The following is a 15,668-nucleotide window of genomic DNA, read 5'->3' as shown; positions in this document are numbered from 1 at the left end:
TTCACCTGCAAGTCCTACTGCCCCAGAGAAAAGCAAAAACAATGTGTGACCACCTCTAATGCTTTTCTGATATTCTCACCACAAACTGTAACTGTTTTCCAGATGCCTGCTGGTTTTCACTCTTAAAACTGACAAACCAATTTCTTTTTTCTTTATTTCTACAATTAAAATGTCTAATTTTTGTCCTCTCAGCTAGGTGGAGTTTCCATAAAATGGAAATGTATTTTCCATAAAAACCCTGTCTTCCCCCTAATGCATCATGGTGAACACCTTGCTAAAATGTCACCATTTTCCAACTCGCTGCCTCCACAGGCGTTTCACTGTGTCTCGCCTCTTCCCGACTACACCCCCGTCACTGCGCCAAAGCGTTTATCATGGCACCTAAGAAAGTTCAGATTCTGAGGCAAACTTCAAGGAAGACTAACCCGTAATTTTGGACCGCAACCACGTTTTTCCCCCTCCCCTTTTATCCCTCTTTTTTTTACTCTGGTCTATATATATATATATATATATATATATATATATATATATATATATATATATATATATATATTTCTTTTTTAAGTTAACAAGCATTATTATTTATTCCTTCTACACATATTAAGCTAGGCACTGGGTATGAAAAAGTAAACACAGAGATTTAGTCCCTTCCTTTTTTCTTTTTTAACATCTTTATTGAAGTATAATTGCTCCACAATGATGTGTAAGTTTCTGCTTTATAACAAAGTGAATCAGCTATACATATACACATATCCCCATATCTCGTCCCTCTTGCGTCTCCCTCCCACCGTCCCTATCCCACTCTTCTAGGTGGTCACAAAGCACGAAGCTGATCTCCCTGTGTGATGCAGCTGCTTCCCACTAGCTATCTATTTTACATTTGGTAGTGTATATATGTCCATGCCACTCTCTCACTTCGTCCCAGCTTACCCTTCCAGCTCCCCATGTCAAGTCCATTCTCTACATCTGCGTCTTTATGCCTGTCCTGCCCCTAGGTTCTTCAGAACCATTGTTTTATTAGATTCCATATGTATGTGTTAGTGTACAGTACTTATTTTTCTCTTTCTGACTTACTTCACTCTGTATGACAGTCTCTAGGTCCATCCACCTCACTACAAATAACTCAATTTCGTTTCTTTTTATGGCGAGTAATATTCCAATGTATACATGTGCCACATCTTCTTTATCCATTCATCTCCCAATGGACACTTAGGTTTCTTCCATGTCCTGGCTATTGTAAAAAGAGCTGAAGTGGACATTGTGGTACATGACTTTTAGAATTATGCTTTTCTCAGGGTATATGCCCAGTAGTGGGATTGCTGGGCCATATGGTAGTTCTATTTTTAATTTTTTAAGGAACCTCCATACTGTTCTCCATAGCAGCTGTATCAATTTACATTCCCACCAACAGTGCAGGCAGGTTCCCTTTTCTCCATACCCTCTCCAGCATTTATTGTTTGTAGATTCTTTGATGATGGCCATTCTGACTGCTGTGAGGTGATACCTCATTGTAGTTTTGATTTGCATTTCTCTAATGATTAGTGATGTTGAGCCTTCTTTCATGTGTTTGTTGGCAATCTGTATATCTTCTTTGGAGAAATGTCTATTTAGGTCTTCTTCCCATTTTTGAATTTTTTTTTTATATTGAGCTGCATGAGCTACTTGTAAATTTTGGAGATTAACCCTTTGTCAGTTGCTTCATTTGCAAATATTTTCTCCCATTCTGAAGACTGCCTTTTCATCTTACAGTTTCCTTTGCTATGCAAAAGCTTTTAAATTTCATTAGATTCCATTTTTTAAATTTTTGGTCTTACTTCCATTTCTCTAGAAGATGGGTCAAAAAGGTTCTTGCTGTGATTTATGTTATAGAGTGTTCTGCCTATGTTTTCTCCTAAGAATTTTATAGTGTCTGGCCTTACATTTAGGTCTTTAATCCATTTTGAGTTCATTTTTGTGTATGGTGTTGGGGACTGATGTAATTTCACTCTTTTAGATGTAGCTGTCCAGTGTTCCCAGCACCACTTATTGAAGAGGCTGTCTTTTCTCCATTGTATATTCTTGCCTCTTTTATCAAAAATAAGGTGACCATATGAGAGTGGGTTAATCTCTGGGTTTTCTATCCTGTCCCATTGATCTATATTTCTGTTTCTGTGCCAGTACCATACTGTCTTAACTACTGTAGCTTTTTAGTATAGTCTGAAGTCTGGGCGTCTGATTCCTCCAGCTCCGTTTTTCTTTCTCAAGATTGCTTTGGCTATTCGGGGCCTTTTGTGTTTCCATACATAGAGTGAAATGCTTTAGTTCGAGTTCTGTGAAAACTGCCATTGGTAGTTTGATAGGGATTGCACTGAATCTGTAGATTGCTTTGGGTAGTAGAGTCATTTTCACAATGTTGATTCTTACAATCCAAAAACATGGTATATCTCTCCATCTGTTTGTATCACCTTTAATTTCTTTAATCACTGTCTTATACATTTTGGCATACAGGTCTTTTGTCTCCTTAGGTAGGTTTATTCCTAGGTATTTTATTCTTTTTGTTGTAATGGTAAATGGGAGTGTTTCCTTAATTTCTTTCAGATTTTTCATCATTAGTGTACAGGAATTCAAGAGATTTGTGTGCATTAATTTTGTACCCTGCTACTTTACCAAATTCATTGATTACCTCTAACAGTTCTCTGGTAGCGTCTTTAGCATTCTCTATGTATAGTATCATGTTTTCTGCAAACAGTGTCAGCTTTACTTCTTCTTTTCCAATTTGGATTCCTTTTATTTATTTTTCTTCTCTGATTGCTGTGGCTAAAACTTCCAAAACTATGTTGAATAACAGTGGTCAGAATGGACAACCTTGTCTTGTTCGTAATCTTCAAGGAAATGGTTTCAGTTTTTCACCACTGAGAATGATGGTGGCTGTGGGTATGTCATATATGGCCTTAATTATGTTCAGGTATGTTCCCTCTATGCCTACTTTCTGCAGGGTTTTTATCATAAATGGGTGTTGAACTTTGTCGAAAGCTTTTCCTACATCTATTGAGATGATCATATGGATTTTCTCCTTCAATTTGTTAATATGGTTTATCACATTGATTGATGTGTGTATATTGAACAATCCTTGCATTCTTGGGATTAAACCCCACTTGATCATGGTGTATGAACCTTTTCTGTTTGCTACTATTTTGTTGAGGATATTTGCATCTATGTTCATCAGTGATATTGGTCTGTAGCTTTCGTTCTTTGTGACACTGTCTGCTTTTGGTATCAGGGTGATGGTGGCCTTGTAGAATGAGTTTGGGAGTGTTCCTACCTCTGCTGTATTTTGGAAGAATTTGAGAAGGATAGGTGTTAGCTCTACTGTAAATGTTTGATAGAATTCACCTGTGAAGCCATCTGTTCCTGGGCTTTTGTTTGTTGGAAGATTTTTAATCACAGTCTCAGTTTCAATGCTTGTGATTGGTCTGTTTATATCTTCTATTTCTCCTTGGTTTGGTCTTCGAAGGTTCTGCTTTTCCAAGAATTTGTCCATTTCTTCCAGGTTGTCCATTTTATTGGCATAGAGTTGCTTGTAGTAATCTCTCATGAACTTTTGTATTTCTGCAGTGTCAGTTGTTACATCTCCTTTTTCATTTCTCATTCTATTGATATTAGTCTTCTCCCTTTTATTCTTGATGAGTCTGGCTAATGGTTTATCAATTTTATTTATCTTCTCAAAGAACCAGCTTTTAGCTTTATTGATCTTTGCTATTGTTTCCTTCATTTCTTTTTCATTTATTTCTGATCTGATCTTCATGATATCTTTCCTTCTGCTAACTTTTGGTTTTTTTATTCTTCATTCTCTAATTCCTTTGGGTATAAGGTTAGGTTCTTTATTTGAGATGTTTCTTGTTTCTTTTTTTTATTTTGCAGTATGCAGGCCTCTCACTGTTGTGGCCTCTCCCATTGTGAAGCACAGGCTCCAGACACTCAGGCTCAGTGGTCATGGCTCACAGGCCTAGGCGCTCCAAGGCATTTGGGATCTTCCCAGACTGGGGCACGAATCCATGTCCACTGCATCGGCAGGCAGACTCTCAACCACTGCGCCACCAGGGAAGCCCATGTTTCTTGTTTCTTGAGGTAGGATTGTATTGCTATAAATTTCCCTCTTAGAACTGCATTTGCTGCATCCCATAGGTTTTGGGTTGTCGTGTTTTCATTGTCATTTGTTTCTAGGTATTTTTTGACTTCCTCTTTGATTTCTTCAGTTATCTCTCATTTATTAAGTAGTGTATTGTTTAGCCTCCACGTGTCTGTATTTTTTACAGATATTTCCTGTAACTGATATCTAGCCTCATAGTGTTGTGGTCAGAAAAGATACTTGATACACTTTCAATTTTCTTAAATTTTCCAAGGCTTGATTTGTGACCCAAGATATGATCTATCCTGGAAAATGTACCATGAGCACTTGAGAAGAATGTGTATTCTGTTGTGTTTGGATGGAATGTCCTGTAAATATTAAGTCCATCTTGCTTAATGTATCACTTAAAGTTTGTGTTTCCTTATTTCATTTTGGATGATCTGTCCATTGGTGAAAGTCGGGTGTTAAAGTCCCCTACTATGACTGTGTTACTGTTGATTTCCCCTTTTATGGTTATTAGCATTTGCCTTATGTATTGAGGTGCTCCTATGTTGGGAGCAAATTTAATAATTTACAATTATTAAATCTTCTTCTTGGATTGATCCCTTGATCATTATTATGTAGTATCCTTCTTTGTTTGTTATAACAGTCTTTATTTTACTTCTATTTCATCTGATATGAGACTTGCTACCCCAGCTTTCTTTGGATTTCCATTTGCATAGAATCTCTTTTTCCATCCCCTCTTTCAGTCTGTATGTGTCCCTACGTCTGAAGTGGGTCTCTTGTAGACAGAAAAAATACAGGTCGTTTTTCTATCCATTCAGCCAGTCTATGTCTTTTGGTTGGAGCATTCAATCCATTTACATTTATGGCAGTTATTGATATGTGTATTCCTATTACCATTTTCTTAATTGTTTGGGGATGCTATTGTAGGTCTTTTCCTTCTCTTGTGTTTCCTGCTAGAGAAGTTCCTTTAGCATTTGTTGCAAAGCTGCTTTGGTGGTGCCTAATTCTCTTACCTTTTGCTTGTCTGTAAAGGTTTTATTTTCTCTGTTGAATCTGAATGAGATCCTTGCTTGGCAGAGTAATCTTGGTTGTAGGTTTTTCCTTCATCACTTTAAATATGTCCTGCCACTCCCTTCTGGTTTGCAGAGTTTCTGCTGTAAGATCAGCTGTTAACCTTATGGAGATTCTCTTGTATGTTATGTTGGTTTTCCCTTGCTGCTTTTAATATTTTTTCTTTGTATTTAATTTTTGATAGTTTGATTAATATGTCTTTGCGTGTGTCTCCTTGGATTTATCCTGTGGGACTCTCTGCACTTAATGGACTTGACTATTTCCTTTCCCATATTAGTGAAGTTTTCAACTATAATCCCTTCAAATATATTCTCAATCCCTTTCTTTTTCTCTTCTTCTGAGACCCCTATAATTCAAATGTTGGTGCATTTAATATTGTCCCAGAGGTCTCTGAGACTGTCCTCAATTCTTTTCAGTCTTTCTTCTTTATTCTGTTCTCCAATAGTTATTTCCACTATTTTATCTTCCAGGTCACTTATCCATTCTTCTGCCCCAGTTATTCTGGTATTGATTCCTTCTAGAGAATGTTTAATTTCATTTATTGTGTTGTTCATCAGTGTTTGTTTGCTCTTTATTTCTTCTAGGTCTCAGTTAAACATGTCTTGTATTTTATCCATTCTATTTCTAACATTTTGGATCATCTTTACTATCATTACTCTGAATTCTTTTTCAGGTATATTGCCTATTCCCTCTCATTTGTTTGTTCTGGTGGGTTTTTACCTTGCTCCTTCATCTGCTGTTTGTTTCTTTGTCTTCTCATTTTGCTTAACTTACTGTGTTTGGGGTCTCCTTTTTGCAGGCTGCAGGTTCGTAGTTCCCGGGGTTTTTTTGGTGTCTGCCCCAGTAGCTAAGATTGTTTCAGTGGGTTGTGTAGGCTTCCTGCTGGAGGGGACTAGTGCCTGTGTTCTGGAGGATAAGGCTGGATCTTGTCTTTCTTGTGGGCAGGACCACGTCTGGTGGTATGTTTCAGAGTGTCTGTGAACTTATTATGATTTCAGGCAGTCTCTCCGCTAATGGGTGGGGTTGTGTTCCTGTTTTGCTAGTTGTTTGGCATAGTGCATCCAGCACTGTAGCTTGCTGGTCCTTGAGTGGAGCTGGGTCTTAGCATTGAGATGGAGATCTCTGGGATATTTTTTATCTTTCTACATTACGTGGAACCAGGTCTCTGGTGGACCAATGTCCTGAATTCGGCTCTCCCACCTCAGAGGCACAGGACTGATACTCGGCTGGAGCACCAAGAGCCTGTCAGCCACACAGCACAGAAGAAAAGGGAGACAATACGAAAGAAAAAAGAAAATAAATAAATTAATTAAATTAAATTAAAATTTAAAAATTAAAAAGAAAAAAGAAAAATAAAGAAAGAGAGCAACTAAACCAAAAAACAAATCCACCAATGATAACAAGTGCTAAAAACTATACTTAAAAAAAAAAAAAAAAAAAACAGACAGAACCCTAGGACATATGGTAAAAGCAAAGCTATACATACAAAATCACACAAAGAAGCATACACACACACACTCACAAAAAGAGAAAAAGGAAAAATATATATATATTGTTGCTCCTGAAGTCCACTTCCTCAATTTTGGGATAATTCATTGTCTATTCAGGTATTGCACAGATGCAAGGTACATCACGTTGACTGTGGAGATTTAATCCGCTGCTCCTGAGGCTGCTGGGGGAGATTTCCCTTTCTCTTCTTTGTTCACACAGCTCCTGGGGTTCAGCTTTGGATTTGGCCACATCTCTGCCTGTGGGTCGCCTGAAGGCATCTGTTCTTCACTCAGACAGGACGAGGTTAAACTAGCAGCTGATTAGGGAGCTCTGACTCACTCAGGCTGGGGAGAGGGAGAGGGTACAGAATGCAGGGCGAGCCTGCGGCAGCAGAGATCAATGTGACGTTGCACCAGCATGAGGCGCGCCGTGTGTTCTCCCAGGGAAGTTGTCCCTTGATCACGGGACCCTGACAGTGGTGGACTGCACAGGCTCCCGGGAAGGGAGGTGTGGATAGTGACCTGTGCTTGCACACAGGCTCCTTGGTGGCTGCAGCAGCAACCTTATTGTTTAATGCTCATCTCTCACACCTGTCTCCGGAGCTCGTTTAGGTGGTGCTCTGAATCCCCTCTCCTTGTGCACCCCAAAACAATGGTCTCTTGCCTCTTAGGCAGGACCCAACTTTTTCCCAGACTCCCTCCCAGCTAGCTGTGGCACACTAGCCCCCTTCAAGCTGTGTTCACACAGCCAACCCCAGTCCTCTCCCTGGGATCTTACCTCCGAAGCCGAAGCCTCAGCTCCCAGCTGCCACCTGGCCCAGCAGGTGAGCAGACAAGCCTCTCGGGCTGGTGAGTGTCGGTTGGCACCGATCCTCTGTGCAGGAATCTCTCTGCTTTGCCCTCTGCACCCGTTGCTCTGCTCTCCTCTATGGCTCCGAAGCTTCCCTCCCCCCGCCACCCCCCGTCTCCACCAGTGAAGGGGCTTCCTAGTGTGTGGAAACTTTTCCTACTTCACAGCTCCCTCCCACTGGTACAGGTACCATCCCTATTCTTTTGTCTCGTTTTTCCTTTTTCTTTTGCCCCACCCAGGTAAGTGGGGAGTTCCTTGCCTTTTGGGAGGTCTGCGGTCTTCTGCCAGCATTCAGTAGGTGTTCTGTAGGAGTTGTTCCACATGTAGATGTATTTCTGATGTATTTGTGGGGAGGAACGCAATCTCCATGTCTCACTCCTCCGCCATCTTGAAGCTGCCTCTCTCTGGTCTATATTTTAGTTGGTCACTCACCTTGGAAATTGTTGTGTGCTGGGTTTATAATTAACATGTGAATGCATGTCACTTTTTGCCTTAGAGTTCAGTAGGAACATATGATTTTCCCCCAACCTTTGATATGTCTAACACATTCTCCTGCAATTCAAGTGCCTTGTTTCTGTGTCTCCATCATTATTCCTTCAGAACTACATTCCCCACACCTTTCTTTTGATCTGACCAATTCTGTTTTACTCTCTGAACTTGCCTCTGCCAAGACACAGGTGAGTAACCCTCAAGTGCCATCAACCAGGCCACCCCACCTCGTTCATACACATTCCTTGATTCGCTCCTAAATAAACATGTTTCTGAAACTAACAATAAATTGTAGTGAGTGGTCATTGTATAAAGAGCATCAGAAAAGATACTCTAAAAGGAGAACCAATAGAAAAGAATACTCAATTCCTCAATTAAGTTTGTAACCCAATTAGCCACTGAGAGGACTGGGGAGGACTAATCAGAGCAGGATCCTGGGGGAAGAGAATTAAGCCAATTTCAAAGGAGGTTAAAACTGGACTGAGATAGGATTTTGCCACTCACCTCAAATCATACACATTTTTCTGACCTTTGAGAATTTAGTTGCATACAACATATGTGGTAAGAGAGTGTTGATCTTGGTTAATTTCTTTTCATTATCCAACACTTTGTAATAGACGTGTTTGTTCTCAATTAATCCATACCGTAATGTGTAGGAAGACTCAACTTTCAATTGCTTAGATGTACCAATTCCTACCCAAAGCTAGAGTTTTCAAAGATCAAATTCTATTTACCTTTCAACTAGTCCATTTACATCTGAAAGATGTTGAGAGTTTTAGGAAAATACTTTGAAGCACATATTTTATATATAACTTCAAAATTATTAATTATTATTATTTTAAAATTATTTATTTAAGTTAAAAATAAGTTTAAAACTGGGTGGTAACCAGTTTAGCTACCATATATTAATCTTTAACATAGGAGTAAATGTTTCTAGAGAATGTAATTGATATTTGGCTATTTATATATTGTAGAATGCAAAAGGATTTACAGTTTAAATAGTATTTCAAATGCCAAAGAATAAAAAACAGAATTGAGACAGTTCTGTTTCGTTTTATGAAATAACTCTAGATATAGCAGATTTCAGAGCATATTATTTGAAATTAATCAGTAAGTGAGGTCTAAAGAAAGCAGTTTTGTTTTACAACTTCCTGATCCCACGAGACCATGGGTGACAACACTCAGGGGTGGCCACGCGTCTCCCTCCACAGATGCAGAGGATCCCCGCACCTTCCACTCCTTCCAGCTGAGAAAAGGCTTTAGGAATCATGTGTTTTGTCTAGGGATATGGAGCTCTCAGAATTATTAATTACAGGGAGAGAGCAAAAGACAAAAGCAATTCCGTAAATTCCAGCACGCGTGGATGGAGAGAACAGCTGCCTGGACGCACACCTAAAGAAAACCAAGAGTGCAGGAAGCGCTTCACCTCTGCGCGCATCGCTTTCATCAGTCACACAGCAAACCCACCGGAAGCCCCCCACTTCCTCTGCAGGGGAAGCTCACAGACAGACTGCCCTCTAGTAACTAAGAAGCAAGGTGCTCTATGTAAAAAACAGAACTGTACGGTTTTTTTTTAAGAGCAGTGAAGCATTAAAGTTAGTAAAATCAACACAATTTAGCAAAGTTAAACATGTGTCTGTGATCTAATCAGCCTCTAAAACATATCTTGACATCAGTCTCTTATAAATGGTATAAATACAACAGAATAACTTAAACTTCTCACCTCATCCATTTGATGATCTTGGCATGAGATGGTATTAAACAGCTGCAGTTTGATTACACGTGCAAAAGTCTAATCTTTGTCATAGTGGAGAGAACAGGAGGTATAAAGTCGAACAGACCTATGTTCATACCATGGCTCTTACCCTTTATCAATTTTTGACCTGAAGCAAGTTAAATCCTATAAATATCATTTTCTTATCAGTTAAATGTGAATTATAATAGTTACTTTAAAGGGATATTATAAGAATCGCATAAGATAATGCAGTAAAAGAACAGGTGCACAGTACATAAGTAATTAATTCTAATTTCCTCAATCCCTTTTATGGTGGTTACTTTAGGCTCTTATGAAAGAGCCTAAAGTACATCATCTCAGAAACGAACCAGTCCCTAAGTAAACTTATGATAAAAAAGTCACCGATTGCAAGAGTACATGATGTCATTACTGAGGGCTAGACTTCAATTGCTTCCCAACAATCTTACTACCCAATTAATTTATTATATTTTCTAGCTTCTAGACACTTCACTGGCAACAAGGAAATGAGAAGGTGTGAAATTTAAATCAATCTATTTCCCCCGTGAGTTTCCAAGTTGTAACATCAGGTGTTTTAAAATCACCCAGTTCATCAGGTTTTCTGCTTATTATTGGTTCAGAGCTCATGAAACATAGAAAATCACTATAATTTTACACACATAAATATCTACCTTGAATTATTCCAGCTGGACTCTTAATACACAAAGCAATGTTGTTGGTGTTTGGTCACCATTGATAGTATATAATACTTTTTGTCCAGGTTTTCTTTGGTGTTATCAATATAACAAGAGAATTCAGTAATATATGCCCTGGAAATAAGAACTAGAAAGATCTAACATATTATCCCAGATCACAACTTCGTCATGCCGAAAAAAGTATTGCAAAAATAATGAGAAGATATTTTGAGGACACTATTTTTCTTAATTATTTCTCACTTTATTTCTCTTAACCTCTTTTCATTTTTCTTCATTGTATTCACTACTGGTTAATCATGACAGTTAATGAACTACCAGCTAAGTCCACCCCACCAGGTCTCTTCAAGTGCCCCAGCCTGATGGAAGTCTCTGCTCTTAAAAAAAAAAAAGCTGGGAAAACCTGTTTTATGACATTATCCTTAAGAACATCTTTACTCTTATGAAAGTGACCAGAATAGCTATATTTCTGAAAAGCATCACATAATTTATAAAACGAAGTTCTCAACCAATTTATATGCTTATTTATCCTCCAGGAGGAGTAAACTTTCATGTATGATGCAGGGCTGCTTCTTTTAAAAAGGGAAGTCATTTTATACTTGGAAAAGTTATCAAAAATCATCAGATTCTTTGATTTTACAGAGAAGAACACTATGTCCCAGATAGCCTGAGTATGTTGTCACAAAGTGACCAGAAACTGACCTGGGCCTGAAACTCAGGAAGCAGCCATCTCATTTTCTACTCAGACCCCACTCCAGAAAACACACTTCTTGGTGGTAATTTCTAACACTAAGTTATTTTCAAAGGTAGAGTTGGGAGAATGTATAAATAAATTTTAAAAATGGTTTTATAACCAAAAAAGCAATTGCTAACCACAATTACTATTTCATATTAAGTCTTTCCTATTTTTACAGGAAGTGCATTTTGGTGCAAGAAAAAAAGGCATAAAATGTGGCTTCTTTAGTAACAGAATAAGAAAGTTTCTGTGGAAATTAAACAGACACTAACTAATGTTTCATCCACCAAAGCAACTTAAGAATATTATTTGGTTTTAGAAAAGCCCTGGCACATCTTATAAAAAATCACATCCACGTGACTATTAGTGCAACCAGGCCCATCTCTATACAACACCTGAGCAGCCGCTGTTTCCTGCTGGAGCCAGCACTTGTGGGCCCAGCTCTCGGGCAGGACATGGAACAACGTGGATGCTGAGGAGTTTGTGCCCAGTGCCACTTCCAGGCTGATTTCCTTCACAAAGTCTAAATGGAAGAAAACCCCCTCCCACCTGACTGGAGTCTCCTGCAGGCTGAGAAACACGGCCACCTAGCTGGCTGGGCAGATGGAAAGATAAAGCAGAGGCAAATAAGAGAGGAAAGGGAGCTGACATCCTAATTAAATCTTCTTACCTGCTGAGCAGCATCTGAACATTTTTTCGGAGTTTCTAAAACAGCAGATTGAGACTCTGGGTTGAAAAGGAAGAAGACAGGCAATATGTTAAAGAGCAAATTTTCCCATTTCTCCGATCACAAAATGAAACTAACTGTAATATGCCTTCAACCATAATAAGCACCAAAACATCCAGGCTACCTTTCATAATAAGCACCCAAACACCCAGGTTATACCTCTGTGTTATGAGGACATGACTGCTTTTGAGTACATGTAAAACACAAAACGACACACTCATGTCATTAGGTATTTTTTAAATTAGATTATCTCTGCACCCTTCTTTACACATCAGTAACGATTATTTGTCTCAATTGCTAGTTTCTACTTTGTGCCATGAAGTATCTGGCAAGACACTCACTGTTCGTATTATTCACTTAAGTCTGTACAGTGAGAGAAGCCAACTCCCCAGTCTGGAAGGGTGGGATCTTGGATGCCTTACCTGACTATTGACAACTGACCTTCCACTTTCAGTGAGAGGTAATGAGCGCTCACCAAGAGGCACTGAGTAATTGTCATTTGAGAACCTACGGGATTGAAAATTCTTCGTGCTAGGAAATCTAAGGGGTAACCAAGGCCATGTTTTCTTTTGTTTTTTAAGCTAGGGGATACTTTCCTCTAAGTGAAGCTTGCATGGGAGTTACATAAAAACCTAAGAGAGCCTCCAGGAACCCCCAGTGCTCTGCGGATGGGAGTCTGGGAACAACTCTCCTGTCCCTCCTGGGCATCTGCAGTGAGGAACCGAGGTCCCGACACAGCGGCTGGTGGCGAGACAAAGACGAGTCTGTCTCCTGACCTTCACGCTGCTCCCTGCCCCCGACTGGCATGCAGACCAGACACCTGACAGCACACAGCTGTCGCTCTGGGGGATACTTCAGACCTTCCCAATTCAGCAGCATTCTAGTATGTGACATGTATGTGACAATGCATAGAAAAAATAAAAGGCAGTCGTGGTTTAAATCGTACAGCATATTGCTAAACTACACTGAAAGTTCTCATTTCACTTGGATTAAAGCACCGTCTCCACCTGGGCCCACGGACCTCCTAACACCTGCCCACACCCCTACCCTCTCTGGCTCCACACCCGCTCACAGGGCTCCGGACACACTGGCCTTCCTGCCGCCCTGTAACACGCCAGTCCCGCCCTGGCCACAGGATGTCCAATGGGGGCAGGGGGAGAATGTCTGGCCCCGCCCCCACCCGCTCCCGGGAACACCCCCGGGACCCCGCCTCCACCCGCTCCCCGGAGCACCCCCGTGACCCCGCCCCCACCCGCTCCCCGGAGCACCCTGTTCCCTCTCTCTCTCCACAGTGCGGATTCTCTAAGGACAGCCTGCAGTATTCACTTGTTTGCCGACTTCGCTCTCTCCTCGACTAAGTCAAACGCTGCGAAGAGGGACTTCGTAGATTCTTCGCGAATGAATCCCCAGCATCCACAACAGTGCCCGGCGCACCACAGATGTTTAAAATATGTGTTGAGTAGTTGTGGGAGGGGATGAAAGGAGAGATCAAAGAACGAAGAAACCATGGACGCGAAGCAAGAGCCCCAGGAAAGTGGGCGCTGGGCCGTCACTAGGCCTGCACCTGAGCTGAGAGAACATGTTCAGAACAAAATCACTGAGAACAGCATGACGTCATCACTCGCCAACATGTGTCACTGTGGCAACAGAATATTAACAATGCAGGCCTCTCCCCAAATACTGCGTTTCACTAAGTTAAGCAAAACGTTTGTCTCTTACACTGACAAATTCCTACTCTGAACACAACACCAGAGTTGGCCAGTTTCGAAGAAAGAGCTTTAACGTCAAAGCGAGGACAGTTAATATTAAAGCAAATCCAGACTCTTGAACGGCTTTTGTTTTCTGCTGGTTTTAGTCACCTCCAAATCCTCCCAAACACAAGAGACTTGAGACAAGGTCCTGGGGCTTTGTACAGATGAGAACATTTTCTCTTCCTGTCTTTCTATGTAGATGGTGGAGGAAGAGCCCACAGGGTCTCCTGGGAGGGTCACGAATAGTTCTTTCCCTTAGAGACGCACGCAGGGTTTCCCAGCTTTTCTCTATAGCCCTAGACCTCGTGACCTGCCCCAAAAAGCAAACCTCTGGCTCTGATGGTAAAAAGAATGTGTACACCTCACCAGAACAATGAACTAGGAAGACTTATCAATATTACAATTTTTGGATCACCTACACTTAAACTTTGAGTTTCTCTCTATCTAATTCAATGGCTACCTGAATTGAGTTCATTCTCCCGACTTCACCTCTTTCACTACACTTACTTCCTTGAATCAGTGTGTTATGACATCTAGGAGAAATTTATACGTCAAAATATTCTCTTCAAAATCATAAGCTGTAGTACAGGAGTTCTAGAGGGTCAAGATGTTAAGGTGAAAGAAATGTATAGAATAACTATAAAGCAAGGGGGAAATGAATGAGAATAATCAAGAGAAGAAAGAAAGAAAAATAAATGTCAAGGAGAAAGAAAATAGGGGAGAATAAAAGTAAGAAAGAGAAAAAAGAAGGAAGGGAAAGAGAAAGGGTAAAGAGAAGCATGAAAAATCGCAAAAAGCGTTGCCCGTAGAGGGAAGCCACAGGCCCAGGCTGCACCCAGTGAGCTGCCTCTGAGCACCAGCTGAGTCGGGAGCCCGTGGGCAGGCAGATAAGAAGCCCACTGGGTTCCAGCATCCTCAGAGCGACGACCCCTTGTGCAAACCCCTGGGCCCTCGCCCCAACATCCTCCCCACAGGGCCCGGAGCTTTCAGAAGCCCCTCCTCCTCAGCCCCGCGTCTGCGGACAGTCCAGACAGCCCCCTTGATCAACAGGACGGCTGCTTTCGGAGCGACCCAGGGAAGCTCTCAAAGCCACATCTCAACTGCCGACTCCTCCACTCACCCGCCCTAAGGATTAAGGAACTAGACTGGTTTTAAAACATTACTGTGAAGCAAAGTAGGAGAAAGAACCTTCCTGACAGAACTTCAAATGTTCCATGTTTTTAAAGTTACCTCACAAACAGTTCTGGACTCCCCACAATTCCAAATATGTTCTAGAAATGAGCTCTCTATCATTACAAATAAGCCTATGACTTATAAAACAAAACATATGTGGATGAGTTTTACATTTGTAGAGGGGACAGCAAGAAAAATAAGCAGGACATGACACTCTGGTAGGAAGGGAAAGTAAATCAAATCACCCCTTTAAATATACAAAATATGCCTTCTGAACAATGAACTAGGAAGTTTCTAAAAAGTTTTACAGTTTAGTGAGAAATGCACTTATATAAAATAACTAAATTATGCTTCTTTAATTCTATACATCAATTTGATTCAAATCTAGTCAATTTAATTGAAAGAGAATTCATTAAATTTCATTTAAATAGCATGACTTACGATTAGTGGCCTAACAAATGGTAGATGTCTTTACTTCTGGTATACCCTGTCCTTCCACAAATGACGATGGGGTTAAACATGTAATTTTCCTAAAAGCAGTCAACACTATTCTGCATATTTGACTGTTTAATAGTCTGGATCTGCCTGTCATTGTCAACAAAGGTTGTCCACACACGGGCATTAGCTTGCATATATAAGGGGGAAATGCGGGCTGATTAAAAAAAAACTTAACATGGAGAATCATTTCCAGGAGACACAGTTGATCTGTTCTAGAGCATTTTATTCCTCGAGAGATGAATGCCATCAAACATCCCCCGGCCCCTTACAGAATCTCTGCTTTACCTCAAGTGAACATGTGTTATAGCATTGGGACAGACCTGG

At 40.5% G+C, this 15,668-nt stretch overlaps 1 protein-coding gene across 2 annotated transcripts in view; it reads right to left on the bottom strand.

Annotated features, from left to right (window-relative positions):
* FMN2 (formin 2) overlaps positions 1-15,668 on the bottom strand; it is a 311,085-nt gene that overhangs the window by 203,066 nt on the left and 92,351 nt on the right. For both annotated transcript variants that reach the window (XM_067025752.1, XM_067025753.1), the window contains one exon: positions 11,866-11,921. In XM_067025752.1, coding sequence (XP_066881853.1) covers positions 11,866-11,921 — 56 coding nt within the window. The remainder of the gene's footprint in view (positions 1-11,865; positions 11,922-15,668) is intronic.

This window comes from Kogia breviceps, chromosome 2 (assembly GCF_026419965.1).
Source record: "Kogia breviceps isolate mKogBre1 chromosome 2, mKogBre1 haplotype 1, whole genome shotgun sequence".
Classification (NCBI taxonomy): domain Eukaryota; kingdom Metazoa; phylum Chordata; class Mammalia; order Artiodactyla; family Physeteridae; genus Kogia; species Kogia breviceps.
This window is presented reverse-complemented; position numbering and strand designations above follow the sequence as displayed.